Genomic DNA, 27,432 nt, shown 5'->3' with positions numbered 1-27,432 from the left:
TGAGCCCCTATGAGCAACCGCTTGGCGACAGTGGGAAGAAAGAAACCTCCATAAGAACCAGGCTCTGGGACTGAGTCCATTTGGGAATCAGGAGTAAAAGAAGAGAAAAAGTACAACACCAGTACGTTCTGGAAATACAACACTTATTTTAAAAGTATGCAACATTAAAACTAGGGTTGCCAAGTCCACTTCACATTTCATATTCAAGTCCTTACACTAAACAAATCCCCCTGTGCACTTTTCAGGCAGCTTCATTAGTTCACAAAGGATAAAGCAATGTCTTCATTATTAATGCAAAACAAAGGGGGTGGGATGTTTTCTGTTTGAGGACCATTAATCATCTCAGGACCCCTTTAGACTGTTTTCTTAAATAGCCCTAGAGAGGGGTGTAAGCCCTGGCAGAGAAATCATTAAACTACCCAAGTGTACATTTGTTGAATACAGCTCAGCTTCCACCAGCTGCAAGCTAAATCCTCTCTATGCATCAGTATTAACAATATTAATGCACTACATGCCACAAAGGCACGCACTGACTCTTTCAGAGACCACAGGGAGACTTTGTGGAATATTTACTGGTTTGGTTTTGCATGATGATAAACTTTGTGGCTGAAATAACAAATTATACTGTGTGGTGTGTAATAGCAAGCTTTAAATGCAACCCGATGCTGATCCACACAGGAATATGAAACCACATGATAAGGGGGGGGGGGGGAATCACAGACAAAGAAGACATTCTACATAATCCTTTATTATAACATAAGAACATACAGAAAAATAGGTTTGGTCCATGAAAAAGTCTGCAGATTCACAATTCTACAGTCCCACCCCCCAGTGTTGTTTTACACCCCAGAGGTGCCCCGATGCTTGTTTCAAATCGTGTACCTGCCCAAACCTTTATTAGTGTATTCTTGGAATTCATTATTAAAATGCACATACGCAAACATTTTCAGCCAGGACACTCATTTTAACCTCATACAGGGAAACGACCATTAAACCCACAGAAACCAGGTCTTCAGTCAATGTGTGAAGAAGCTCCGGCTCCTCAAATCTGCTCCACCACATATGTTTTATGACTTCTCTGCTCAGAATTAAAATACACTAAACTAAAAACGCAGGCGTTTTAACTCTTCCCAACTTGCAGGCGACGTGAATCTGACTGCATGTCTCCCTGCAGAGCCGTGCTCCGTAAAGCGTCACTGCTGTCTTTACTTTGTTGCGGAGAGCTAAACCACTGGGCTTGGAGAGCGAGGGCCAATTAATAATATACTGGTTTGACTATCTGAGCATAGACAAAGACTTAAGAAAAAGATCAGCCAGGATAAGTAATACAGGTTTACTTCACATCCATCTTCAGTTTTTTCTGCTCAGTATTTACAAAACTTTAATGACTAGAGGTACTCATACTAGCTACTTCAATGATAATCTGTACTAGCTAACAAGACAAGTACGGATATAATACATATTTTTAAAACAAGGATCACTGATAGTAACAAAAAGGAGGAAAAATAAACGTCAAAACAAATGGCACCTTTAACAAATAAAAACGCTTTCCAACAACAATGTATAATCTGCTGTGATTGACTGAGCTTTAAAATGTCTCAAAAGACTGTGCCACAAACTGTGAAAAATAACCAATGGCAACTTAAAACAAGGTGACGTATGAACAGCCAATGTGTAGCAAAAAAGCCCAATTGATTACAAACACAATCACAATCAATATTTAACTAAACGGGCAAGCATCCGGGGGCCAGGCTTGGAGTTGAAAGTGTAAATTTACTTTCCAAAAACGGGAACAAAGAGCCATGCCAGACTCGACACATTCCGGCTGATTTAAGATTATTTTTTTGTTCCAGGGACAATACATTTAAAGTTGCGAGGTACAGTCTGACTTCTGCTTTTCATCTGTGTACAATCTACGTTTTTTGTGAGGACACAGTGTGTCAAAATGAAAGGAATGCTTCTAGCTAAGGCTAAGACATGAAAAAAAAATCAAACTTCAATTAAAGACACTTTTGCTCAAGAGCTCTCGGTGCGAGGAGGAGAAAAATCTGTCATTAAAAGAAAAAAGATAAAGCAGAAACCAAACTGGGGGGGGGGGGGGGAAGATAAAGGAAAATTGACATCCTAGAAAATGCTGAGGCCATCTTTTATCTATCTCTCTCTCTATGTTTGTCAGTTTAAATGTCCCACGCACACACATTAGTTGTCTCCACCAGCAAAACATGTCTTCTCATTTCCTGCTGCATGTGACGACTTTCTTTAGGTGTTTCTGATGCCGAGCGCCTGCTCCAGCTCCTGCCGCCTCTGCTGGACCTAAAAGATGTTTTCACAGAGAGATGATTTAATCAGCAGAAGTCAGCATTAAAAAGCAGATAAAAAAAAATAACAGGGGTATGCATGGGCTCAAAGTGCATCCAATAGTGCTGGTAGATATTTAGCAAGTCACGAGTAAGATGTTCTTCATCGTAGATCAAAGTTTGCTAATAGTGACTGGAGCCAAGGGGGCTGAGGTGGGAAGTGATACTATATTAAATGTATTTAAATACTCTGGGAATATTATGAATAAGAGGAGTCATCTTACAGTCTACCATCCTGAGATAACATTAGCAGAGCAAACCTGGCTGAACTGAAAAAGCATCAAACACCGGACACACTGCTACTTTATAGATGCAGACAGATTGCCACCATCATGTCGTCAGTCTGAACTGTCTTTGACAATGAACAGAAGTCGAGCGGACTCAACTCAACTGGCTGCCAGCTGGTTGTACTCTGGTTATATCCCCATAGAGCAGGAAGGTTGCTGAGTGCAACTGTAATAAATAAATGTAGTGAAATGTGAATTTATGTTTATGAAGATGGCAACAAATATGAGATTTTCAACAATTTATCACAGTAACAGACTGAATGTAATTGCCATATCGGCCATATTCAATCACAGACTGATGGACTGAGTCTTATGGCGACATTTAAGGTAGTTTTAAGTAGGGCTGTTCGATATAACGATATATATCGGATGACGATATAAAAACGTCTATCGTTTCATTTTACGCTATCGTTTGTTTTGTGGTGTCACAAAATAAACTGTTTACGGCAATGTATTATTCATCGTTTTGATCGTCACTGTAGTGGCTATATTAATTTCTTAAGTTCTCTCTTTCTTTTATATTTTATATAACCACACTACGGACGGACAAGCGCTTGTTTTTATGCGTTGTGGTTACCAACAACGACGGTAACACCATCACGTGTCTGCTTGCTTATGTACCACATAAACCTTTCACAATAAAGCTCAAGATCCTGTTGAGACTTTTCAAAATAAACTAAATCATGTGAAAGAGCAGATTATTTACGGATGAGAAGTAAAAAAGAGCCGCCAGGTGCTAAAAAATAAACCTTAGACTCAAACGTTAGAACAGGCTTTTCCCCGCAGCACGCCGTGTAATAAATACTCACAAAGAAAACGGCGGCCGTTACAACTTATGTCTTAAAATGTATAGTTTCATGCATCGGTTAAAACACTCGACTCCAGGTACATGACGTCCAGCTGGAAAGACTTCCCGCAAGACGAGCTGCCCGAGATTCACAGAATTTACAGAAAATGTTACATTTTTGTGATTTATATAGTTATCGACGATAGAATTCTTATATCGGGTGGGATGATTTTGGGTCATATCGCACAGCCCTAGTTTTTAATGACGTTGGTAACTACTTTGCAGCAAAGAAAAAAAAAGCTGTGCGATATAAATTTTCTTATTAGATAAATACAGATAGCTTAATTTTGAGGTTAGGTGATAAATCACAATATGTGTTATTGAAATACTCAGCATATCGCAAAAGAACGTTAAAATCACAATAATATTGCATTGTGAGTGAAGTATTGTGATAATATAGCGTGGGGCGTCTGGTGATTCCCACTTCTATTGGCCTGTAACAACAATTTCAGAAAAGGCTCTAGAAATAGTGAAATGTTTTCCTTTAGCTCTTATAAAAATACAATTATGTATAAACTAAGAAAGCATTTAAGACATGATTGTTGACTTCTGTGCAAACCCAGATGGATCAGCCTAAATATGTTATCTAAAAACAAATACTACTGATGTCTATAACTTGATATGAAAACATTCTGCTGTGTATCTAAATAGAAAACTCCAAAATGACATCCTATCAGTTATTTACGTGGATGACTTGTTGCACCATGGCAGATTCCACTGAGACATTTTTGAAAACAATGATAAGCCGAGTACGACATATTTAAGTAATAAAAATTAATCATCTGAAAACCACAAACTTCTCTATAAAAGCTAAATTCCTTGGTACGATCTCTTTGCTAAAATAAAACAAAGAAGAAAAGAAAACTGAGTTACCTTGGAGTAGAAGTAACGGCAGACGGCCTCCTGAGCCCACGGCTGGTAGTAAAACTCTGCTCTTCGCTCCTCTTCTGGGTTTCCTACCACATCTGTCATGGTCTGTTAACAGAAAGAGATATTATTGTATCAACCTCCATCTAAACTAGTGCACCAGCTGATAAATTAAAGGGCACAGGGTCTCCGCAAGGCCAACTGGGGATTTGCTTTGAGAGCAGCTACTGAGCTTCAGACTGAATTTGTTCAATTTTACAGTGATCCGACTGAGCAAACACTGCAGGTGGGTGACAGCTGGTCAAGCAGTTAACCGGCTCGCTCACAGAAAGATGGGGGCGAGCATGCATGCAGTCAAACGTTATTAAATGTTTCACGCTCTATTTTGACTCTGCTACACCTGATTGAGCAGCATGGGGTTTGTGTGCATGATCTGAGGTTTCGAGCAATGCACGACGTAAACTCAAGTCAAAGGATCAAATACTGTTAAACTCTAATACCTCCAAATCTGTGGATTGCCAATTTACAAATATGGCACAGAGCACTTTATGACAAAAAAAATCATGCATGTCAAGTGGCTTTCATTTAATTATCTGGTCATCTGTTATTGTCTACTTGTGTGATATTTTGACCTCAGAAGGTGTCTTTTTTTTCCCACCTTCTACTTCTGTTTGTTATTCCTGCCATTTCTTTTCTGTCTACAAATAACATGCCCATAATCTGCTTAAAGCTTTGCATTTAAATAAATTTTACAGGAAGTCGGGTCACTTATTTATTTTTACATAAATCTAATCACAAAACAGCCTAAGGAAAAGAAATGGACCCCTGTTCTACAACAGGAAAAAATAAAATGAAAGAAAAGAATCTGTTGCGTTATGTACAGTGTAGGCAGAAATAAAAATAGTGAAATCTGACTGTGGTGGACCAGAATGACAAAATCTGGTAGAGGAAAGCAATGAGTCACATCTTTCTACTTGTGATGCTGTGCATCTTTCTGCTGCGTTGCATTCTTATCTTTTTTAAGGTTGTCAGTGGAGAAACTGGTGCTGCTGCTCTGTCCTCTTTCTGATCCGTAAGGGGTTTATTTCTGAACGGCTGTGTGGTAAAAAGGATTACTCAGCACTTACTCATCTGAGCGAACCTCAACTCCACATTTAGATATAAACTTTAGGCGGTTCAGAATGTTTTTCTTATTCTTACACACATCCTACACAGCCAATCACAGTGATGTGTGTTGGGAGGAGGATTTGATGACATGGTACATCTACTGATGCCTGCTGTGACTAGAGATAATAAAAAAAGCTCAATGCTACTTTAAGATCCTCTCTTAAAGTAGCAGGACAGACACACTCACCTTGAGGTCTCTGCACTGGGACTGCAGCCAGTCATTGATAAAGCCCTGAGGATCCCTGGCAAAACTCAACATGAACTCCCTCTGGGTCTTCAGCTGGTTAATGGTCTCAATGGTTTCATGGATCTGAGAAGAATCAAGCACAAAACAGAAAGCCTGTCATGTTAAAAGACTTGATGTAGCTAACTAAATTAACAGGTGTTTAGTATTCCTCAGATCAAAACGATTACACCAGGGACATCCCTTTATAAATCTTTTATTGCACCATAAATTATACGAGCGGTTTTAAAACCTCTAATTACACTGATATATCTTTCCTATCATTTTCTCTGACACCTATGTAGGCAATAAAGTTACACACACACACACACACACACACACACACACACACACACACACACACACACACACACACACACACACACACACACACACACACACACACACACAAAAACGTGTCACAAAACAAAGGCGGACATCCATCCATCAATCTACACATGTATATGTATACATATACATGTGCGTATTCATAAGAGTCACCAGACTTGTGTATTTGATGCTGTTAACATATACAGCACACATATACATACATATATGCTTCAATATAATGCTAAACAACTTAACTTGGAATGAATGAATCAATTAAACAGGGTTAAAAAAAAAAATAACACTAATGTAGTCGACTAAACTAAAAGTAAGAAAACACTGAAAGTCCATATTAAGCACCTAAATCCTGAAATTACACTGTCTGTACAAATATAAGAGCCATTTCAAACCATATTCCTCGAAAATCAGATTGTATTGTGGTACTCTGGGCCACACAGAATATTGCACATTACACACACACACAATGACAGATTACTTTGCAGATAGTGGCTAATGCTCCTGTCAACAGGCAGAATGTGGTAATACATTTTTCCATTCGAGTGGTAATATGTTGTTTATAGAGCCTGCATACAGCCGTTCCTTTTCTAGATAAAAGAGTTGCAGATCTGTGCTGATTGGTGTGGCAGTTTTCTGTCCTCAAACCCAACATTTAAGAGGTTTACATTAATAAAATATGAATAATTTATTTAACTAACAAGTATTTCTGGTGCCAGCTAGTGAAGCCAGCTACTTTTAATCATCCAGTCACGAGCATCCCTAAAAAATATGGATATAACCTTGGCCTGTAATTAAAAGGTACTGTAGTCTCTAACCAGCAAAAGTGAACATGCACAGGGTAATCAAAGGGGAAATAGTTGCATCAGAGTGCACTCATCAACCGGCTCTCTTTTGGGGATTCAAGCCTCAGATCTCCATTATTTCTGCTATAAAAACAAGACCCCAGATGTGACCCTGGATTCCTTTTGGAATTTAAAAGAGACCAATTTGTCAGGATGGGGAGGTGAGTGACTGCAGGAGGGGGTCCTGAGAATCTCTGCCTTTAAAGTGAATCACAATTATCTCAGCTCATAGAAGACTTGCCTTACCTATGAGACCATTATTCTGTTCAATTTTTTCTTCCATGATACAAGGACCTATTTCCGCCTAAGCAGCACTCTTTCCGTGTATAAAAAACAAAAAACATAGACATTAAAATGTGTTTTATTATTCACTGGCTACAAAGCCTGGCTATGTCTTGGCATAGGGAAATATTTCGAAAAGTTTTATTTTGGAAAACCTTAACAGAGGTGCTGGGAAAAAATACGAGCCCCATCTCTGGTTTATAAGATTCTCAGGCTTTCAAAATGCACTACAAATAGTTCAACAAGGCTAAGCTACAGGCTTTTTCTAATATTAGGCCAGCAGGAACAGGATGTATAACAGCAATCCTCACCAAACCCAAAAGAAAGTAACAAAATGAAAGGCGTCTGTATCCTGTAAACAATCTCTGTTGTTAGATTGTTGAGTTGCTTTAGAACAAAGACTCCACAGGGACGTCTTTTTGCTGAATGGCTTTGTGCCTTATCAATGTGATTACAGCCATCCCAGTCAAGGTAACGGGCGCTAGCAGGAGGTCAAGAGGACCTGATCGACCTCAAAACGGAGTAAGAAGCCAGTAATACACAGGCAGCAATTTAAGGGAGCAAATATGTGTGAAATTGCCCTCAGCAGGTTCACAAAATGGGAGACAATCAAAATGATAGGTTCAATCAAAGATTGCTTGGCTGTGTGTGTGTGTGTGTGTGTGTGTGTGTGTGTGTGTGTGTGTGTGTGTGTGTGTGTGTGTGTATTTCCCGGACTACAAAGCGCACCTAAATATTAGCCGCACAAGCTAAAATCAGGGGAAAATCCTGTTTTGTACATACATTAGCCGCACCTGACCAAAAGCCGCAGGTGTTTCAATGTTGACTTATCATATGTAAGAGAATATGCACAAAGGGAATTGTCAGGAAAGAGATGGCTGTTTGGAGACATCACTTTTATTAATATTTTGAAAAACAAGTTATGGGTACATATTTGCACATGTAGTACATAACAATAACCTACAGCACACCAGAAAAATAGATTCGGACTACCTTTTAGGCTGAGGTGCAGTGACACAGCTTTAACAAGAAGAAAAGTCAGTCATTCACCACCATCTTTCTCTTCTTCCTGCGCACTAAAACCACCAAAGTCCTCTTCTCCAGTGTCGGATACAAACAGGCTCAGGATGGCTTCGTCATCCACTCTTCTTCTCTCCTTCGTTGTCACTTTCAAAACCAAAGAAATCCTCATTGTCAGTGTCAGAGTCGAACACCCTCAGAAGGGCCGTGGCGGTGTCCTCTCCATCATGCAGCAGTCCAGCCCTTCAAAATCCGTTGGTGATCGTGGATGTTTTCACACTTTTCCACGCTGTCAGAATCCACCGGTGGAGTTGGGCATAACTTGCAAGTTTATCGCCGCTCATCATCCACGCCTCCCGCTGAATGCGTAGCGCTACTTTGAAGTTTGTTTTTCGCGCTACTTCGTACGGCACTACGTTGCCTGGCGGATGGACATGTGACTAACATACCACTCTTGAACCCCGATCCTTCCGCCAGGCAACGTAGTGCCGTACAACAGCGGAACACACAAAACAAATCGTCTTACGATATGACAAAAATCACGGACAATCCATAGAAAAGCCGCACCTGACTAAAAGCCGCAGGGTTCAAAGCTTGTGCAAAAAGTAGCGGCTTATAGCCCGACATTTACGGTATATATATATATATATATATATATATATATAAACAGCACATTCCCAGTTGTTTTAATCTTTTTAAATTTGCAAGATCTGCACATTAGAAAAACCTGCTCACTGCTTAGAAAAAAAAAAATCAAAGAAAAAGAAAAATAACTTCGCACACTTCTTTTTGAGCGAGTACACTTTTTTCCCTTCACTACAGAGGGAGGTGATTTAGTAGTTAAGTGATCAAAAGGCCACACAAAACTCTAGGAAACAGGAAACACTACTCCCACTCTGAAAACACAGCCCTGTCTAAAACTACCAGTAACATCCATAAAAAGAACAGCGAGTGACTGCTGGGTGAGGTATGTACCTTGTTGTCCAGCCCTGCTATTTCCTGCTGGCTGGCTGTGGAGAGAAGGAAGGAGTTCATCTGGGTCTTCAACGTGTCATCCACCTCCACATCAATGTCATAGCAGGCAGTCTTCTTTTGGTCATTAGGATCCACACTATCAAAACAATACAGTTTACTGTGTACAGTATGTTTTTGTTTTTTTACAGTATGTGATTAAATCACATTAGCAACAAGTGATTAAATTATTCAACAACAGCAGCAATCCAAACCTAAAAAGGGTTAAAATTCTCATAGACAGTCTCATAGCTTTTTGAGCATTTAGTGCTCGCTGCTAATTAAGACAAGAAAAATAACTAGAAGAGAAACAATAACTGAGTCAAAGCATGGATCAGTGGACAAAATTCATCAGAACACTTCAGTCCAACAAAAAAATTAGATTTTTTCCCCATTTACTGACATACTGATAATGATTTTTGTAGAATCAAAACATACCTGATCAGATGGTTGATGATGATGGGCTCTGGGGGCATGAGAAGTGCATGCAAGCGCTGTGGGATCTCAGAAAACTTCATTCGCTGAGTCTCAAAGATCTGCAAAATGAAAGTATGAAATAAAGAATGTTTAGATAAACATGACTTCACTACTCTGCAGCATCCAGCAGAATACACTGGTTTGTTCACGTTAAGAATATGCCTGACAACCACATTTAAATTGCGTTAGAGCTTGATAATGCTTATTATGCACCCTGAAATTCTATCAGTTCAGTAGGAATAAATCATTAACCTTATAAAATCCTATGTTTATGTTGGTAGAGCAGAAAAAGCACCAAGAGACTGGACAGTGACCCAGATGGAGAGAATGTCTCCATAAAAGGATAGATAGAGAGAGGGGAAGGCGAGCTGTTCAACATCCACAGCAGGATCCAGAAAAACTGTGACACCGGTTGCTCTTTCCAGCAACCAGCTAATGTTCATCACATTTAAGAAATGGAGTGGGCCGCCTTTTGGTGAAACTCAAGTAACAAAATGTACCACTTCGACATGTCCGATGTGTGAAAAAAGCAACTGCGCTCACCTGCTGCAAGTATTTGTCACAGTTGATGAACTCCCGCTCATGTGGGTCCTGGAGTTTGTGGGTCTTCACGTACTGCCACAGGGCCTGAATGATGACGGGTCTGGTCTGGGTGTGGATACCCAACATACGGGCCAGTCGGGGGTCCAGCTTGAACTGAGGGGGCTGTGCGGCACACAGAAAGACGAAAAGGTGAGTGAATTCATGAAGAAATGTTTCAAGATCACTCGCTGAGAACAGAGTCTGTTTACCTGGTAATCAAGCATGAGAAGGACGGTGCAACGAACACCCACATCACCTGGCCTCTTCACCTGGAAACCATCGGTCTCCTGGGTTGTCGCAGTCCTATGCCACTGAAGTGATACAAGCAGCATTTAAGGAACAAGTAATTAGTTAAGTCTCCAAGTTAATATTGTTCATTAATATCAGTTGATCTTATTTAAACGCACAGTATTATTCACAACTTCTGATGTTGGAGAAGCAAAACAAGAAAAATAACAAAGGATGCAGTGTCATGAAGTATTGTGAGATCACAGAAGTGGTCTACTTTAAGCGACTTATGCATAAACTATGGTCATGTCCAAGGAAATATATTATTGTGTTGTTTACATTACATTTAGTCACATATATTCACCCTAAATCAGTTCTAATTAAGTAGCTACCATTATCTACCATCAACCTAACTTCACTTCGGAGCAGTTAGTACACTTATACTCGTTGAAACTAAGAATATATTTATAATTCAGTCATTGGTTAGCTCTGTCATGTGTTTGTAACACTCAGTTTAACAGTGTGCTGATACCAGTATTTTAAAACTTATCAGTACAAAAATCTTCCATATTATACTTTAAATTACTCTAAGAACTATAAAAAGATATTCAACAAAAACATGATTAGAAAAGTAATGAACATTGATACTTTCAGATGTGATAAAAAAAACCATCTTACTTCCACAAGGTGATTATCTGGACCATATAGATCTTTGTCCAGCTCAATCACCAAGGACTTGAAGAATGAGGAGAACTTTCTTTTCTGTTTCGTGGCTTCATACTTTGACACGGCTGTCTGCAAACAAAATTAAATACCACGTTAAGTAAGCTGCCTGTGATATTAGGCTGAAATATTTTTAATGAAAAATTAAAGATAAAGAAATAACACTGAAGCTGTTTAACAGTCTTAGGTCCGTGTAACCGAACAAGACCATCATAATCTTAATAGTTTGATGGTAATTTTTTGACCCTACTGTGGAAAATAAAAACTACTTTTTACTTTATCCCAATACAGCAAACCAGCTAAGCCATACCTAACTGGGCAGCCACAAATAATTACTATAAACTGAACAAATTTGATAAGCTTACATCTTCCAGCAGACGCCCCTCGACACGTAGCTCCCATGATGCAACTGTGCCCTCTCCATCCTCAGCATCAGGCTTTGCTGGGTTGAAGGTGTTGGAGATAAAAATCCTTAGCTTTCTCTTTTGCTGAAAACAATAATAGAAAAGAAACTTTAAATTTGTGTCTCATCAGTTAATCAACACTGACTTTATAGCTACACTGAGTCTGGACCCATTATAGCCATTTTCTGGACTGCATTATTTTCTCCCTTCATACAAGTAAAATATGTATTTATATATAGAGATCTCTATAAATTGTCTATAAAAATATAATATTGTATAAAAACATATAAATATCTATAAATTATCGCTATAAATACTTCAGAGTACACACTGACATTAAACTGGACTCTGTTTAAAAGCACCACTGCTCCGTAGAGGAAGGACGAGGGCAGTCCCTTCTCTGAGGCAGCTGAGGTCTTTTAACATCTGTTGGACAATGCTCAGGATTTTCTACAAGTCTGTTGTGGCCAGTGTCATCCCCTATGCTGCTGCATGCTGGCACAGCAGGTTGAGGGTCACAGATGCCAACAGACTGAATAAAAGGAAAACTTGGGATGTAGCTGGACTCTCTAAAGGTTGTGTCGGAAAGGCGGATGTTGTCCAAGATAAGAACAACGCTGGACAATTTCTCCCACCCACTCCATGACGTGCTCACCTTGCTCCATCTAAAGCACAGTATACGCTGCAATAGTTGCACACCCTTAATATCACATCCTCTACAGAGCAAATTAAAGTTAATATGATAAGAAGGGCACTGCAATGTCAACCATATATATTTAATTTTGGGTAATGTGCTAGGATATTTATGATTAGAGCTATTTTGTTATATTTTGTAACTTTGTAATATTTTGAATGATTTAATTTACTTTACTTAGTTACTGTTTTTACTGTCTTGGAGCAACTGTGACCACATAATTTCCTCTGAAATTAATAAAGTATTCTGATTCTGATAGAGGTCCTTTGTAGAGCCCTTTTATGTCCTCTTCCTTTAAAGACACTGATTTAGAGGTGGCTTTCTTCAGATTAGCTGCTCCTCAAACGGTAGATTTTGGTGTGTGTGTGTCATATGCTCACATGTGAGGAACATAACAGGGATTATCAGAAGGATTAACAGTAGAGAAAACGTTGAAGCCAAGTATTTAGAGCAGACTGAAACCTTAGCCAAATCAAACATTAGCTCCATCTGCCTCGTCGGCCACTTGTGGATAAGGTTTGCTTTAATTTACACAAAATATGTGTGTTAACATCACAATATTCAGAAATCTTTTCATCAAGTGCTACAACAGTCAATAAAACCATTAGGCAGCGTCATCATCTGAACAAAAACAGTGTGGTGCAGAAGATCAAGGGAAAGTAAGCAGCAATCTGTAAAATGTAGACATTTGTTCTGACTAACTCTTCACTGACTGACATCACTCTTAAATGACCAGTTAAAGGTAACATGGAACACCTGTGATGAGCTTGACTGAAATATACCTTAATTGGCCTCTTGAGGGCCTCCTGAATGTCCAGCCTCTTGCGCATGATGGTCTGGTCCAGCTTCCTCTCAAAAGCCAGCAGATCCATGTAAGCCTGAGACTCTGGGACCAGTTCCCTGATCTAGGAGACAAAGGATACTAGTGACTACAGGTGTCTTTAGAATAATCTTTAATAATCACTTATTATTGGCCAGGACTGAGATCACAATTATTGAGTATTAGAACTCAAAATCATTTAAATAGACAGTGGATTCATTAAACTTGTAAAAAGAAAACTTTTTATTCAGGCAGATATCCTTGAACTTTAATGATAGTAAAAGAAAAGAAAAAATAGTGAGTGACAATATGTGCTGAAATCAAAAACAAGAATTTGTTTTAACCCTTGGAAGCATCAATCGTAATTGAAATTAAAATCTGTAACCTGTACTTCTTTTTCCATCTGTCAGTCTAAGAAAACCCAGTTTCTCAGTTGTTCATACTCTCCCTGATTCCAGTCTGAATGTGTACGTGTCCACAGGGTCTGTGAGCCACGGGTGACCACATATCTGCTGCCTGCTCTGCTAGCTTTACATGCTGGGTCTATTTCTGCTGAAAATGAATCTCAAGCTTGACAGATCAAGAGAAGGAGAGAGAAATCTCTCTTCAGAAAAACCAAGATATTGCAGCAGACATTTTACTATCACACCACTAACTACATTTAAATAAAGTGCAAGAATAGATCAAATACAACAGCCAGCCTTACTTCCATATGGTGTTCTCTTATGAATGCTACTCTGTTCAGCTGTAAAATATATATGAATAAATGAAAAGGATATCACAAGACTGCAACTTTAAATTATAATATCCTATGAGAAAACAATGTTGATGTGCGATTTAATATAAGATTAAAAGGATATAATAGAACTCTTTTCTTGACAAATTTATGATTGACATCCACACACTGGAGAACACCATGAGTGCCTAAAATTGGGGTTCAACGTAACTAATGACCTGATGGCCCAAGGCTCCAAAAAGAGTGTCTCAGGCAAGCTGACTTGCCAGCTCTTGGCCCATTTGAGTCAGCGACATGTCATCAATCATAGTTATGAGTTCACCTCAAAAGCAAACTGGCTGAAGTGAATCTTCACTAACAACTACTTTTTCCCCCTGCAGTCAGTATATTCACATTAGTGGGATCATATGAGGTCAGTACTATAAATCAGTTATTCTTAGCAACTCTGAAAACCAGCAGAAATGCGAGGGCTTGACGGTGAGCGTTTCACTTGGATTTGTGACTTAAAACAGAAATGTGCTGATTATTAAATGTATCACATGATTCAGGACAAATGGTAAATGGAATGGCTCTTATACAGTGCTTTTCTACTCTGAGTACTCATAGCACTTCATACAACTTGCCTCATTCATATTTTCTATGCTTTTTCTACCTAAGTGCTTTCACACACATTCATCGATGAGCAACTTGAGGTTACAATCTTGCCCCAGGACATTTGACATGCAGAGATCGAACCACCAACCTTCCGATTAGTAGCTGACCTAGTCTACCTCCTGAACTACAACCTCCATTTTCATGATACAAGATAAGTAGATCATTTCTTTATCACAGCTGAAGTTTATGTCCACCCTGCAGCCTATTTTCACATTTCACACACAGGGAGATGAAAGACAGGGAGATCAGGTGGAGTGAGAGAAGAAATACTTCTAGAGTTAATAGCGATTTTGTTCATTACTGTCATCACAAAACCTTTGGAGGTCCCCATTTTGCATTGTACAGTGCTAAAATCTTTAGTAAATTGCCCAAGCACTTATAGTTAGCACTCTCTAAATCCCAGCATTTTAACCAGGGCACTTTAAAGACCAACTGTCCTTTGTTTGGAGCCACTTAAATTAAAGTTCACATGGACTGCCAGATGTAGCATAATCAAAGCTGGAATTAATGGATTGTTCATGCACTGTGGTTTGATTAATACTCACCCTCTGAGGTAGAATTTTATCAGCCATCTTCTTCTTCTTTGTGCTGTGAAAATAAATCATCGAAACAATAGGCGTTTCAGTGCAAGTCAGAGCAGTTTTGTGTGTCTTTACAAAAAGACAAGGAAGTCAGTCAAATTCTTCAGTCTGTGGGACACATTTTCCAGGTACCATGTTCATATACACTTGCACACATACAAAGACACAAAATAATAGTCCCCTAAAGAGAGGGCTGCAATAATTGTGATAAAAAAAAGCATGCTGAGTAGGCAGCGAGTGGGGACTTACTGCTGGTTGCGGTTCTGTTGTTGCTGAACCTGCTGAATCTGTTGAGGAGCCGGCCTCTTACGAGACGGATCCATCACACCTGGCATGCCAGGACGGGACACGGGGCTGTTGCCGTATCCCGGAGGGCCCATAGCTGGTCCCTGAGGGGTCATGCGACTGGAAGGAGGCATGCCTGGTCTCTGCATAGAAAATAAGGCCATGATCACACAAAAAGGCCGTTGAAATTTGTAATTCTTTACATGTAGAACGTGTAGAAAAGATACATTTTGCAGATTTTAAACAAGACACCTTAGCCTTTATTTTAAGGTGTGTTAAGAAATAAATCTGTGGACCAACATGTCTTACAAGTTTTCTATGAATTGTCACAACAAGTATTTGAGGTAAAATTCCATTTTTCTTATGCTCAAGTGATCAGTTTCTGCAGCTACTATACTGGGAACTGATTGGTAATTCCTAATTTTGCCTTTTTGCCTCTCTCTCCTTATCTTTTCTTTCTTATTTCCATTATTTTTACACTAATGTATATGTGTATCTATATATATGTGTGTGTGTGTGTGTATCTATCCACACACACACACACACACACACACACACACACACACACACACTTTAATCCCCAAGCATAAATTCTGGGAGGTGGTTTGTGTAATAATGTATTTGACTTCAGACTGTGTAGGTATGAGGAAAGAACACAACTTGAAATAAACGATAAAAAAAAAAAATCTTTTACTGCAGCCATCAAATGTGTATAAATTGTTCCTGAATAACTTACAAACAGCAATCCTCTCAAAGGTCCCCAATCGACAGATAAATGCTCACAACAATCCAACACTTTCCTACCGACCTTGTGGTCCAACATGGCAAATTGTGCTTCAAGTGGCAATTTAACCCCATGACTATCTGTGACTATGTAGCCCTGGCCCCACCCATGCACACAAAAATTGAATGTTTGCAGCTACAGTGGCAGAGACGCAGTTCACGGGTGTAGCAATAAAACAACTCTGAGCCTTGCTTATTAAAAAAAGAGGGAAAAAGGGGGGGGAAAAATCTGTTTCAGGTGAAAATAACATCTGAGCTGTTGTGTAGCTAATTCTCAAAAGTGAAAAGTGCACAAATTAGGATCAATGTTTGTGAAGACTTGAAGACAAAAGCACATCAAAGTTTTCTACCGTTCCATTTCAGTCCTTATTGATCCGAGAATACATTTGTAGTGTTTAAAATAAAATGCAAAACTGACACAGTGGGAAAACGTCAATGTAAATTTGCAAACAAAACATTTGCAGCACATCTGCTGATGTAAATATATTCTAGAAAATTACAAATCCCACAACACACAAAAAACTCAACACTACCACTCTGAGACACAGCCCACATACTTTTATATCTGATGCTTTATATTAGCAGTATCAGCAAATTTATGCATGCCTTTCATTAAAGTAAATAGACAAAAATCACCACAGTCAACTCACCAAACCATGTGCTAAGAACTCAAACAGGCGACTTCTTGTATTTGACTGCATGAATGCAGGCGAGAGCAGCAGATAAGTGACAAATCACTGATAGCAGCTTTTCCTCCAGCAGTCAGTCCAACAAATGTGACAGATGAAGGCAAAACACACTCTCTCTTCATCGCATGGTGAACAGTGAAAGAGAGGAAGAGTGAAGGACATTGACTTCTCAACAATACAGGCCAGATGAATGGGCTCTGCCTTTTCCACAGTGTGGTGTAGGCAGATTGGGGAAACATGCCGATCATTTAGTACTTTTTACACTATACATCAGCGCAACCTTGGCTTGCCTGAGAACAAGTGGAAATCTGCAGTATTCAAAGTATGAAGTCTCTTTTGACTATGGTGTGAAAGGCTGCCAAGGACGTTGGAAGGGAAAAAAATATGTGACAACCATTTACTGAGCTGTCTTTCTGGTTGGTAGTAGCTAAGAAGCAAACACTTCAGCTGTGGATCAGTGATAAATGACTCATCTTTATGTCTTGATTTTAATACAATTCTCTTATCTTAAGACACAACATATTAGCTGGAGATGACTCAATCCAATGCAATATCGGGGGAATAAACCCAGGACTACAGATCAGGATATGAAAATTTATACTCTGATACTAAATATGAATGCAAGAGCATACATGGGATAATAAGACCAAGAAACCAAAGAGTTCTGATCAAATATCATAGTAACGGAGCATGCACGCAGTATATTGCTGGAGCACACAATCAGCTTTAATGTCCATTCATTTGAAAACATTTAGGATCGGAAGTCCTGATTACTGAAAATGTTTGCTTCTTGGTCATTTTCTTGAGACCCCACTGTGCAGAACGACGTGTTGCAGGATGTGAAAGCAAATGAAAGATTTCCGTTTCTTCAGCCAAAGGGAGCTCACCTTTAAATCTCAGTAGTCACTCATGGACCTTGATTCTGTTACATAAGAACTAGAAGGAGAATTTGGCAGCATCTTCTGCCTTGCAGTTAAACTTCTGAAATGATCAGTATCTCCATATTAATATAGTGTGGGATTTCAAGATAGAAAATGAGCTGCTGTCATTTTAACTGCTTAAACATTTTTTCTTTCATTTTCTGTGCATCTGTGAGCTGTGCATCTCTATATGTATTAAAGGGAGGTTTTTAAAAATTATATTCCAGGGATTTCCACCCTCGACATACAGAAATATTCGGCAACCTAATCAACATCACCGTCTGGAGTTGAAACAAGTTGGTCTTTATCAAACTATTTTGTGGTTCAGAGTCAGGCAACTGTGAAGGTGCACTTTGCATTCACCTTCACAGTTCCCCATATTCATTCTTCTCCCATTACAGTCAGAGTCGGTCATATTAGCCTCAAAACTATTTTACAATATTTTAGGGAAAATTGCAATTATATTTACAACAATACAGGGGGAAAAAACAACGTTGTATTGATGACTGTAGCTTGCAAGCAGCAACATTTAATAGTGCAAACAAAGTGAAGGACGTTTTCCAAGCTGCCGTCACTGATACCGCTGACTGACATAAGACAGGCTGGTAAATAAATTACAGTATTACCAAGGCAACCAGAGCCTGAAACATCCACTTTAGACCAAACGCAAGCAACACAGCAAATGTGGATGGGATTCTGGAAATGTTTAATCTGACAGGAAGTACACTAAAAATTTTGTTTTTTTTCTTCTCCCCGAGACCAAAACATCAAGTTTCCTAACTAATAGAATCAAATGAGTATGAGGACCCACCTATGCAAAAGTGATATAAATCAAAATATTATCACAATATCTTGAAATACACAAATCTTAAAGCAAACAAACAAGATAACTAGTGGCTGAGAGTGAATGCACCACGGTTTTATTGTGTATTCATTGTGACAATTTGTAGAAACTGCCTCCTTTGGACATCTGTTTAATGCTATCTATTTTACTGCATAATTACTCTGAGTATCTCTGCAATTTAGGGGATCATAGACTACTGTTAAATCATGTTTAATATGTGTGTATCACCAGCAGGTCCGTAAGTACATTTTCGACTATTTCGACAAGTGTTTGCGAGGCAACTTTCCCCTTTCTGAGACAGACAAACAACAAACCAGTTACTGTACATCCAGTTTGTTGATGCTATACTGGCAAATAAGATTACATTTACCAGTGCTGCTGGTGGACAATGTTAATGTGTTTTCAAATCAATTCTGCACTGTGTAAATGTTAATAGATAGTGTCAATTATTATATTTCAAATGTGAGAAACGACTGCAGATTAATCTTGTAATTATTATTATTATTAATTGTGACCAATCGACTAACCGCTGTAATCTGATTTGAAGATCAGAAAATATCAGCTTATAAGACTCAAAATTAACAACTAAACATCCTTCCAGCAGTTTAGATGTGTAGTGAGTTCATGCTGAGATCCCAGCGTTTCTTGGTACTTGGTGTACTTTGCGGCAGACCAGTGGGCTCACTAAACAGACTTTACAAGTTGTAAACACCAACTTCGACGAGACAAACTGCACCAGCTAAACACAGAGTGAAGTCTGCTACTGACTGGCACCTCTCCTTAATCATCGTTTCTGTATGTTGTAAATTTACATTGACACAAACTAATATTGATGCAACCGATTCATTCAAAACTAGGCTCGACTTATAACAACTTCTGAGTTCAAACCGAGCCTGAACTTCACAAACTACAACTCCTAAAACTTAAGGGATGGTTTAATTGTTAGGTTTACCAACTACACGGTGCACATTTTGGGTCTTTTTGATAAGAAAACTGGTCGAAATACAGTTAACAGTTAGCAGGGTTAGCAGGCTAAGCTAACTGGATGCTGCGATTAGCTAGCTAACCTTAATGTTAGCGGGCGGGAGGGTTAGCAAATTCAAACAACAAACAAACTCTGATGGTCATCCTGAGCGACTGGTGAAATATTTCAAGTACATCACCAATTTTGAACCGGGCTGCTAGCTAGTATGAGCTGTGGCCTACGCTGGTGAAGGGGGTTAATGCTAGCCACTAGGGACAAAGCAAGCGGAGCGAGGCTTTGTTCTAGCGGACTCGCTAACGCGTCAGCAGCAAAGATAGAGCGATATCTTACCGGGTACCCAGGCCCGGGCATCGGTGAGCGGTACATGTGGTTCTGCGCGGCAGCTGATGGTCCCATTCTTCCAGAAGGTGTTCCTGGTCCCATGCCTGGTCCTGCACCCGGTACCGGTGGTCCAGGTCCCATTGCTCCACCACCACCCGTCGGTGCCGACTGAAACCCCCCTCTGGCCGCCATCTCCTCTCTGAATGTCGCCGCCGGTGTAGGCGCGGAGCTACCGCGAGAGCGAGAACGAGTGTTGGGATGGACGTCACAGGTTCAAGACGCCCCCCTCTGTTTGTTGGTGCTACTGCAGCAAAATTAGGGCTGGTGACGATGATGGCGGAATAGGTCCTCGTTAAACGTTCCAAAAGTGCAGTGAATATACTCCATTACAGGAAAAAGTTCTTTAAAAAATACTAGTTATGTAAAAGTTTCTAACTATAAACATAAACATGTGCTTAAGATATTAAGAGTACTCACTTCAGTACTCGCAAAATATAGTTTTTTTTTATGTTACATCTGTTAGAGTATAATTACTTAAAAAGCAGGATACGATTGACCAGGATATTAATGTTGTAGATGGATAGTTTTTTTTTGCTACAACATGCTACAATTAATTGATATTTTAGTTAGGTAATGTGGTAATTCATTTTTAATTAATAAATTTAAAATCATCCACAAAGCCATGGGCAGTGCACAAAAGAGGTGAAGATGAGAGTGTAGCCAGGGTGGAGTGTGTGGAGACAAGTATCAGAGTGATTCGTGACAGAAGGATAGCAGCATGAGCCAATGGGAAAGCTTTTAAAATGGTATTGAGATTTGCTCTGATGTATGGTCTGGAGACTGTTGCAGTCACCGGGGTGGGCAAGTTTTTTAGAAATAAGGATTTAGGGTGGCTGTAGCTCAGGTAGCAGAGCAGGTCAGCCACTAATCAGAAGGTCGCTGGTTCGATCCCAGGTTGCCTCCTGCCAAATATCCTTGGGCTGGTGGCGCCAGTGTCCAGCAGCCTCGCCTCTGTCAGTGCGCCCCAGGGCAGCTGTGGCTACAACGTAGCTTGCCATTGCCTGTGTGTGTGAATGGGTGGATGACTGAATGTAGTGTAAAGCGCTTTGGGGTCCTTAGGGACTGAGTAAAGCGCTATACAAATGCAGGCCATTTACCATTTTAGGAGAGACAGCTCAGGTTGAGACAAAGTTAGAGAGCCAAAGCTGTCATATGCAGTGGAAGGATAGTGGATAAATTGGACAAATAATGTTAAAGAAGGTGCTGCCAGGCACCTGTTCATCAAGGCCTTGGACTGTCTATGTGCACTCTGCCTGTTTTTTTTACCTCAGCAAGTTAATCTAGATTTTTGACTGACCTCTTTGTGTTTATCTTGTTAGCCTTCCTTGTGTTTTGCTTTGGTACTGACCGTACTAAGCTGCAAGTTTGTTTTACAGTCATGTAAAAGTGAAAGTTTTTACAGGTCTAAATACAGACATTAAAAACTAAATGCATCCTGTGACTCGATAGCTTTTAGATCTTTTTGCAGCAATAACTTAACAACATATTGTTGTGGAGAAAACTTGTCTTTAGAATTCTGCTTAAGTTCATTTAGACTTGCAGGCATTCTTTATGCACAGTTCCCACCACAGCATTTCAGTTGGATGTCTAAACTTCGACTAGCCTATTGCAGCAGCTTGAGTCTTTTCTTTTTCAGCCATTGTAGATTTGTTGGTGATCCAGTATCATTGTCCTTTTGGACAATGATTTCAACCAAACTTCAGCTGTTGAACAGATGACCTCACATCTGGCTCTAAAACACTTTGGTTCATGGTCGACTCAGTAACTCCAAGGCCCGTAAGTTTGTGCTTTGACGGTTGATGTGAGGTGTGTGAGCTGATACCCTGTGTTTGGTTTTTGCCAACGCAGTGTTGTGTATTATGGCCAGACAGCTCCACTTTGAACTTGTATGTCTAAAGGACATTGCTCCAGAAGTCATAATGCTTGCTCAGCCGCAAGTTTGCAATCCTAAGCCATGCTGCTATGTTTTTAGAGAGAAGAAGCGACTGTCTCCTTCCAGTCCTTCCAACCAAAATATAATTTTTCAGTCTTTATCTAGTTACACTGCCATGAAGTAGGAAATATCTGTTGAGTTTAATAAGTATCTCATGTTTTTGTGTTTTTTGAAATTTTCTAAGCACTGCACAATGTGATCTTTGGGTGACTTTGCTGGGATGTCCAATCCTGCGAAGATTCTGGGATAGTGTAAACACACACCTAAATGCTCCAGACCAGCAACCTGCCACAACCTCTGCTTTTATGGAGGTGCTCCCAATTGGTGATGATTTGTTGATTATCAATACCTGGCTGCCACTTACCTTTTTAATTCCTGGCTGCTAATATAATTTTAATGGAAACATTAAGCGTGTACTCATTTTTCACAGGAGTGCATAGACTCCTGTGAAAAATGTTCTTTTTCACAGAACTGTACCTGTCTGCCTCTGGCTCTGTAATTTGGCTCTATTTTTCTTTCACCGTAATTATCTCGAGTCCAAAGTGACACTTTTAAAAAAAATTTCCCCTCTAAATTAAAGTGCATATGAAATGATTGATAAATATAGGTGCTTGAAAAGATAAACCTTGTGTACCATTTTTGTACTTTGGCACTTGTTTAAAAGTAATTACTTTAACTTAATTTCACTGAACATGAAGGGAAATCACAGCCTTTTTTAAATTAAGAAAGGTTATAAATGAAATAAAACTAAATCCAAAAACATTATTGTGTTTGTGTGTTGCTCCCCCATTTTATTCTTTAATTAAACAAGTGCTAACTTGAAGTACGAAGCACAAGAAAAAATAGCATAAGTCAGTATCTGAAAAGTAATCTTGAAATGAAAATGAAATGAAGATAATGAAACTGTTAATTAACTAAATTAACAGTGGAGCATTGGCACCTTTTATCATAATCTGATTGCATTTTCTTCTTTCAATCTTTGATAAATTATTGGCAATACGGGCTCAGTGACTATGAAAATTAGCCTTTTGCTTATCTCTCTTTTTTCAGAACTGTAATTAAAATTCATTGTCCCTCTAACCAAATGAATAAACTTAATTATATTCAGCGTCTGATATCTCTCCAGGCTGACTGGTGACTAAAAACCAGTTCTATGGATGCAATGTGCAGCAAACCAAAACAAACAACTCTGTCTGGGTTTGTAAAAGTTAAACAAAGGTTAACACTGTCTTGTTTGGTATGCCATCCAGTCAATCTGTCTGCCAGGGACTGCAAAATGGATTAAAACCAAACAAAACAGCATGTGAGGCCCTCGTAGAGAGACATTTGGAAAGAATATACTGTCGTGACTGAGTGGTAGCCATTAAAAGGAAATGCTGGATGCTTTCAAAATAATGCAGTAAGTAGTTTTTATTTATTAGTTAACGTCATCATTCATCATGCAAAGGGCAGTAGACTGCAATAAGAGAAGTACTTAGTGTGACCATCCAGGAATTTCAAAATGCTTTTCTATGATCTTGGAGAACTTGCTGATGTTCTTTGGTGGTCTCAAGACATATCAAGCTGATACTGCTGTGAAGTTGAAGATGGCTCTTTATCCTTTTGTCCATCATCCTACCAATTTCATTAAATGACTGACGCAAAAAATGAAACATTTCAAGATTTTAACATTTCCTTTTTTGTGCAGAATAACTAATGAAAAATCTAAAACTGTTTTGGTACATCATTACTGGCCTGGAAACAAATCAGTATGGACTATTAATCTTAAAATATTCAAGGACAAGACAGCAATAGTGTCCTTCACCACTGGGCCTCCCAAGTCTGACCTCAGAGTAGTTGACACAAGTGTCGTTGGCTCTGAAGCAGTGTAATGACAGTGGGCCTTTGGGTGAAGCAGGAAACATCTTGGGCTAGGCAGAAAAGAAAAATATGGCACATCACATCATGCCTTTAATGTGGGAGAAAAACAGATGTAATTTTAAGATATTTCTTAGGAAACTATTTTCAAATGTTTTTCAATGTCTTTATTTGTGGACTAAATTCATCAGGCACAAATGAGTTAGAGTGGCTGGGTTTGAACCTCGGATAAAAGCATTGTGCTTTGAGTTTGTATGTTCTGAGGTCAGATTTTTCCTACCATCAAAAATAAATGAAATCTCTCAGAAATGTGCCCTTCACCAATGCTATTGGCCCTCTGTGACTTCCCACTGCTCTTAATATGGGGATCAATAAAGATGTTCTGAGTAACGTTGCCAAAAATGGCCTAAGAAATCCAAGACCAGAAACTCAGGTAGGTTAGATAAGTCTCTATAAAAAGGCCTTTATTTTACAAGGTTTAAGAGATTAAAAATACACCAATGTGTGCCAGCTTACACCTTGTTCAGGTGTAGAGATACAAAGATACAAATCTATCCATATCCTTTTTATGTGAGGGGTCTTTACACTTGACCTATTGAGTGTTAACTATAAGATTACAAATGAATAAAGGGTAAAAAGAGTGACGCATGTGGCGGTAATCACTAGGCTTGACTACAAAGTCTCTAAAAAATAAACAAACATAGCTAAAAAAAGTTGAACCCGCAGTCATGTTTGTTTGAATTTTCACTCTCGAACAGAGTTAAAAAAAATCCTGAAAAAACATCAGACACCACATTTTCTTTCATCGTAGGGTTTTATAAATTAGTAAATCGACTCCTTCCTTGTTTATTAGGTGATTAAATCACAACTGCAGAGACCTCATACTGGATGGTTTTTGAACTGAAACATGACATTCTTTGAATGCATTTTTTAGCATGTTTCATCAAAAGACATGGCCAGTATGAGGCTGCTGTACCTCTGAAGTGGTTTCTGTTTTGACAAGTAAACAACCAGTCAGAACCTTTAACGCACTGGATGTCAGCTGCTGAATCAAACACGTTCTTGTTTCCAGACTTTGATGTTATTGCACTTCCGCCCCAATTAGTATGGAGCTACAACAGTACAAAACATGGCAGCCCATCTGTTTGCATAGCCTGTCTGTGTTTGACTGGAGAGGAGTTGTGTGAGTGCAAACCAGAAAGGAGGGGGGATACATTATGATTTTTTTGGAACAAGGTGAAGAAAAATCCTCATTTATGGGACTCAGAAGCACCACATTGTGCTTCAAATATTCAAGGGGGTTTTACCTTCTGTGTGGGTAAGATAGCAGCTGATTAGGTTTATCCTTTAGAGGAGAGAGCAACTTTGATACCGAACAACAGAACAGGGGGTTAAACTTTTAACAGATGAATAGGCAAATCAGATGTACCGAGTCTGGAATCTTTGAGTGGTGAGAAACCTGACTGCATGGCAATTATTAATCCTCTTAACGAGCTGAATGTAAAGTGAAGCCCAGAGGAGCCGGCCGCGGCCTTATCTATGACAAACGGCTGAGCATCCTAATTGCACTGAGAGATCTGACAGGATAAATTTATACCAGAAACGTGACTCATCTGACGTGCAGGCAGGAGTGAGAGGATGAAACAAGTGGGAGTGCCAGCCCTTCTTTAAAAATTCATTTATTTCTGTACAGTATAGATCCAGAAATATAAAGCAGTTCACGGCACATGAATCACAAGTTCACAAGTGGCTGTATTTTAGGGCAATAAGGGTTAACTTTACCAGCAGCTTTCTGCAAATAAAGTATAATGCAATAAAATAGAAATACCCAAGCCAAGGTCACTTTTTTCATGCAATGCTGTTATTCTTTATATTTCTATTGGGCAGAAGTATTCAGAACATCTACCTTAATAAAAGTAATACAACAGAGTGCTAGAATACTATTCATACATGACGTCGAGGGAATTTACAGCCTTGGCAGAGGTATGTGGACTGCTTTTGTTGATTGAAATTATAATTTATTTCTCAAATACAATAAAACAGAAGTCTAAGGCAGTACGCAATTTAAGTACAAACCTGTGTATCATCATTTAATATAATATTTTAATAAGTGGACTTCTCCTTTTAGCCACTCGTGGTGAGTGGTTTCATAAGGTCTGTGCATAACATTTCACACTGTGAACAAGAAACCTGTGACAGTTTTACAGTGGTTAACACCATATCAGAGTAACAAAATTATCAAGTAAATAAATAGCTACGTATCAACAGTAACATTGTGCCTAGAATCTGCCAGAGCCAGTCACTATCTCTTCTTTTACCACTGGGAATACTTTGGACTTTAATTTCCACACCTGTTCCAAGTGTTCCTTCAACCTCTCCTACGTCATGCTTTGTCTTAGCTTGGATTGCCACATGAATCACAACTGCTGTCTTCTGTTCCCCCTCAACCAAAACTGTGTCTGGTTGGCTGGCCAGCAGCTGTCTGTCTGTCTGTCTGGAACATGAAATCCCAAAGGACCTTAGCCCTGTTGTTCTCAGCCACTTTCAAAGGTGTTTCCTACTGGGAATTGGGGACTTCTAATCCATGTGGCGCAGATGTTGCTGTACACTATTCCGGCTGCTCGGCTATGCCTCTCAGTAGGTGCTGTCCCAGCTTGAATCTTACATTCTGCTACTGTGTGTTGGATTGTCTGCCTGTCACTTAGGTCCTCTGAGCCTGGTGTTTCTTACAGCTTGATCTTGTACTGCCCCAGTCAGAGGATCTGTGCTGTCCTTTCGGTCACCTGTTTTCAGCCACTGTGTTTTTCTTAATGTAAGCCACTTGGTTTTCTAAGATATTTCCTTCCCCTCTTGCTCATCACCATCCGTCTTCAGCTGCCTAAGGCGCTTTGGTAGCAGTTCATCTTGGGGGGTCATCTTCCTGATGCATTTGTGAATGCTCCTTGTTTCATCCTGGATCATGGCTGTGATGCTTACTAATCCTCACACTCCCTTGCTTCATTGCTCACAAAGCCTTAGGGTGCTGGCCTTGGTCGGACCCCTGCTTTGTGAGGAGTTTTGTGTCTTGACATTAGTGGCATCTCTCTCCTCAGGTGGCCATCTTATTATTGTGTACAAGCAGGATGAGTTTAGGACCCAGTGATTTTTAGTGTGTGTTTGTTTCATAAATGACAAAAGACAGCACGCCACATTGTGAAGCAGGAGTGTCATCTCCTTATTGATGGAGATGATAAGATGTGATAACGGGATTAAGCGGAAATTACCTCAGATTTAAAAAGATCTTGTGCGCGAGTGCATGTTCTGTGATATCAGAAGGCGAGATTAAACTGTCAGCTGTGGGTGAAAACATAAGCACAACAAGTCTCATTAAAATATAAGAACAAACAATAAAGGTTCCCTGCAAGAAAGCCGCCTGTACAGTAAATCACATCCAGCTGGTGATTATATGAGGGAGTTAAAGCCGTTTAAGAAGGACAGACAGTTTGGGGTAGATTCCATTACAGGAGCAACTCTTGTATACTGTCCACAGATTGGCTGTGTGTCAACCAACAAGGTGAAAGCAAGGAGGGAGCCATCATCTCAGATATTTCCACTTGCAAGTAAATGAG

General features: G+C 39.5%; 1 protein-coding gene across 1 annotated transcript; it reads right to left on the bottom strand.

Moving 5' to 3' along the window:
• Positions 1 to 728: 728 nt before the first annotated feature.
• On the bottom strand, positions 729 to 20,264 carry smarcd1 (SWI/SNF related BAF chromatin remodeling complex subunit D1). Its single transcript, XM_026166913.1, has 13 exons — positions 19,984 to 20,264; positions 15,397 to 15,575; positions 15,112 to 15,154; positions 13,139 to 13,261; positions 11,624 to 11,746; positions 11,214 to 11,330; positions 10,517 to 10,618; positions 10,269 to 10,430; positions 9,687 to 9,784; positions 9,213 to 9,348; positions 5,713 to 5,835; positions 4,365 to 4,466; positions 729 to 2,313 (listed from the first exon to the last, which is right to left on the bottom strand). The coding sequence occupies exons 1-13, from the start codon at positions 20,164 to 20,166 to the stop codon at positions 2,260 to 2,262; spliced, it is 1,545 nt and encodes a 514-aa protein (XP_026022698.1). The 5' UTR covers positions 20,167 to 20,264; the 3' UTR covers positions 729 to 2,259.
• Positions 20,265 to 27,432: the final 7,168 nt, after the last annotated feature.

This window comes from Astatotilapia calliptera, chromosome 5 (genome assembly GCF_900246225.1).
Source record: "Astatotilapia calliptera chromosome 5, fAstCal1.2, whole genome shotgun sequence".
Classification (NCBI taxonomy): Eukaryota; Metazoa; Chordata; class Actinopteri; order Cichliformes; family Cichlidae; genus Astatotilapia; species Astatotilapia calliptera.
Note: the sequence above shows the minus strand (reverse complement) of the source record. Positions and strands in the feature narration are given on the sequence as shown.

Bases quoted from the DNA above. Each gene is read 5' to 3' on its own strand.
- smarcd1 (XM_026166913.1), bottom strand. From the start codon at position 20,166: ATGGCGGCCAGAGGGGGGTTTCAGTCGGCACCGACGGGTGGTGGTGGA. The intron at 11,331-11,623 runs GTAAGCTTATCA...TTTTGTTTGCAG, and splicing joins AGGGGCGTCTGCTGGAAGAT to ACAGCCGTGTCAAAGTATGA. The intron at 9,349-9,686 runs GTATGTTTTGAT...TTGTTTTGATAG, and splicing joins ATCATCAACCATCTGATCAG to TGTGGATCCTAATGACCAAA.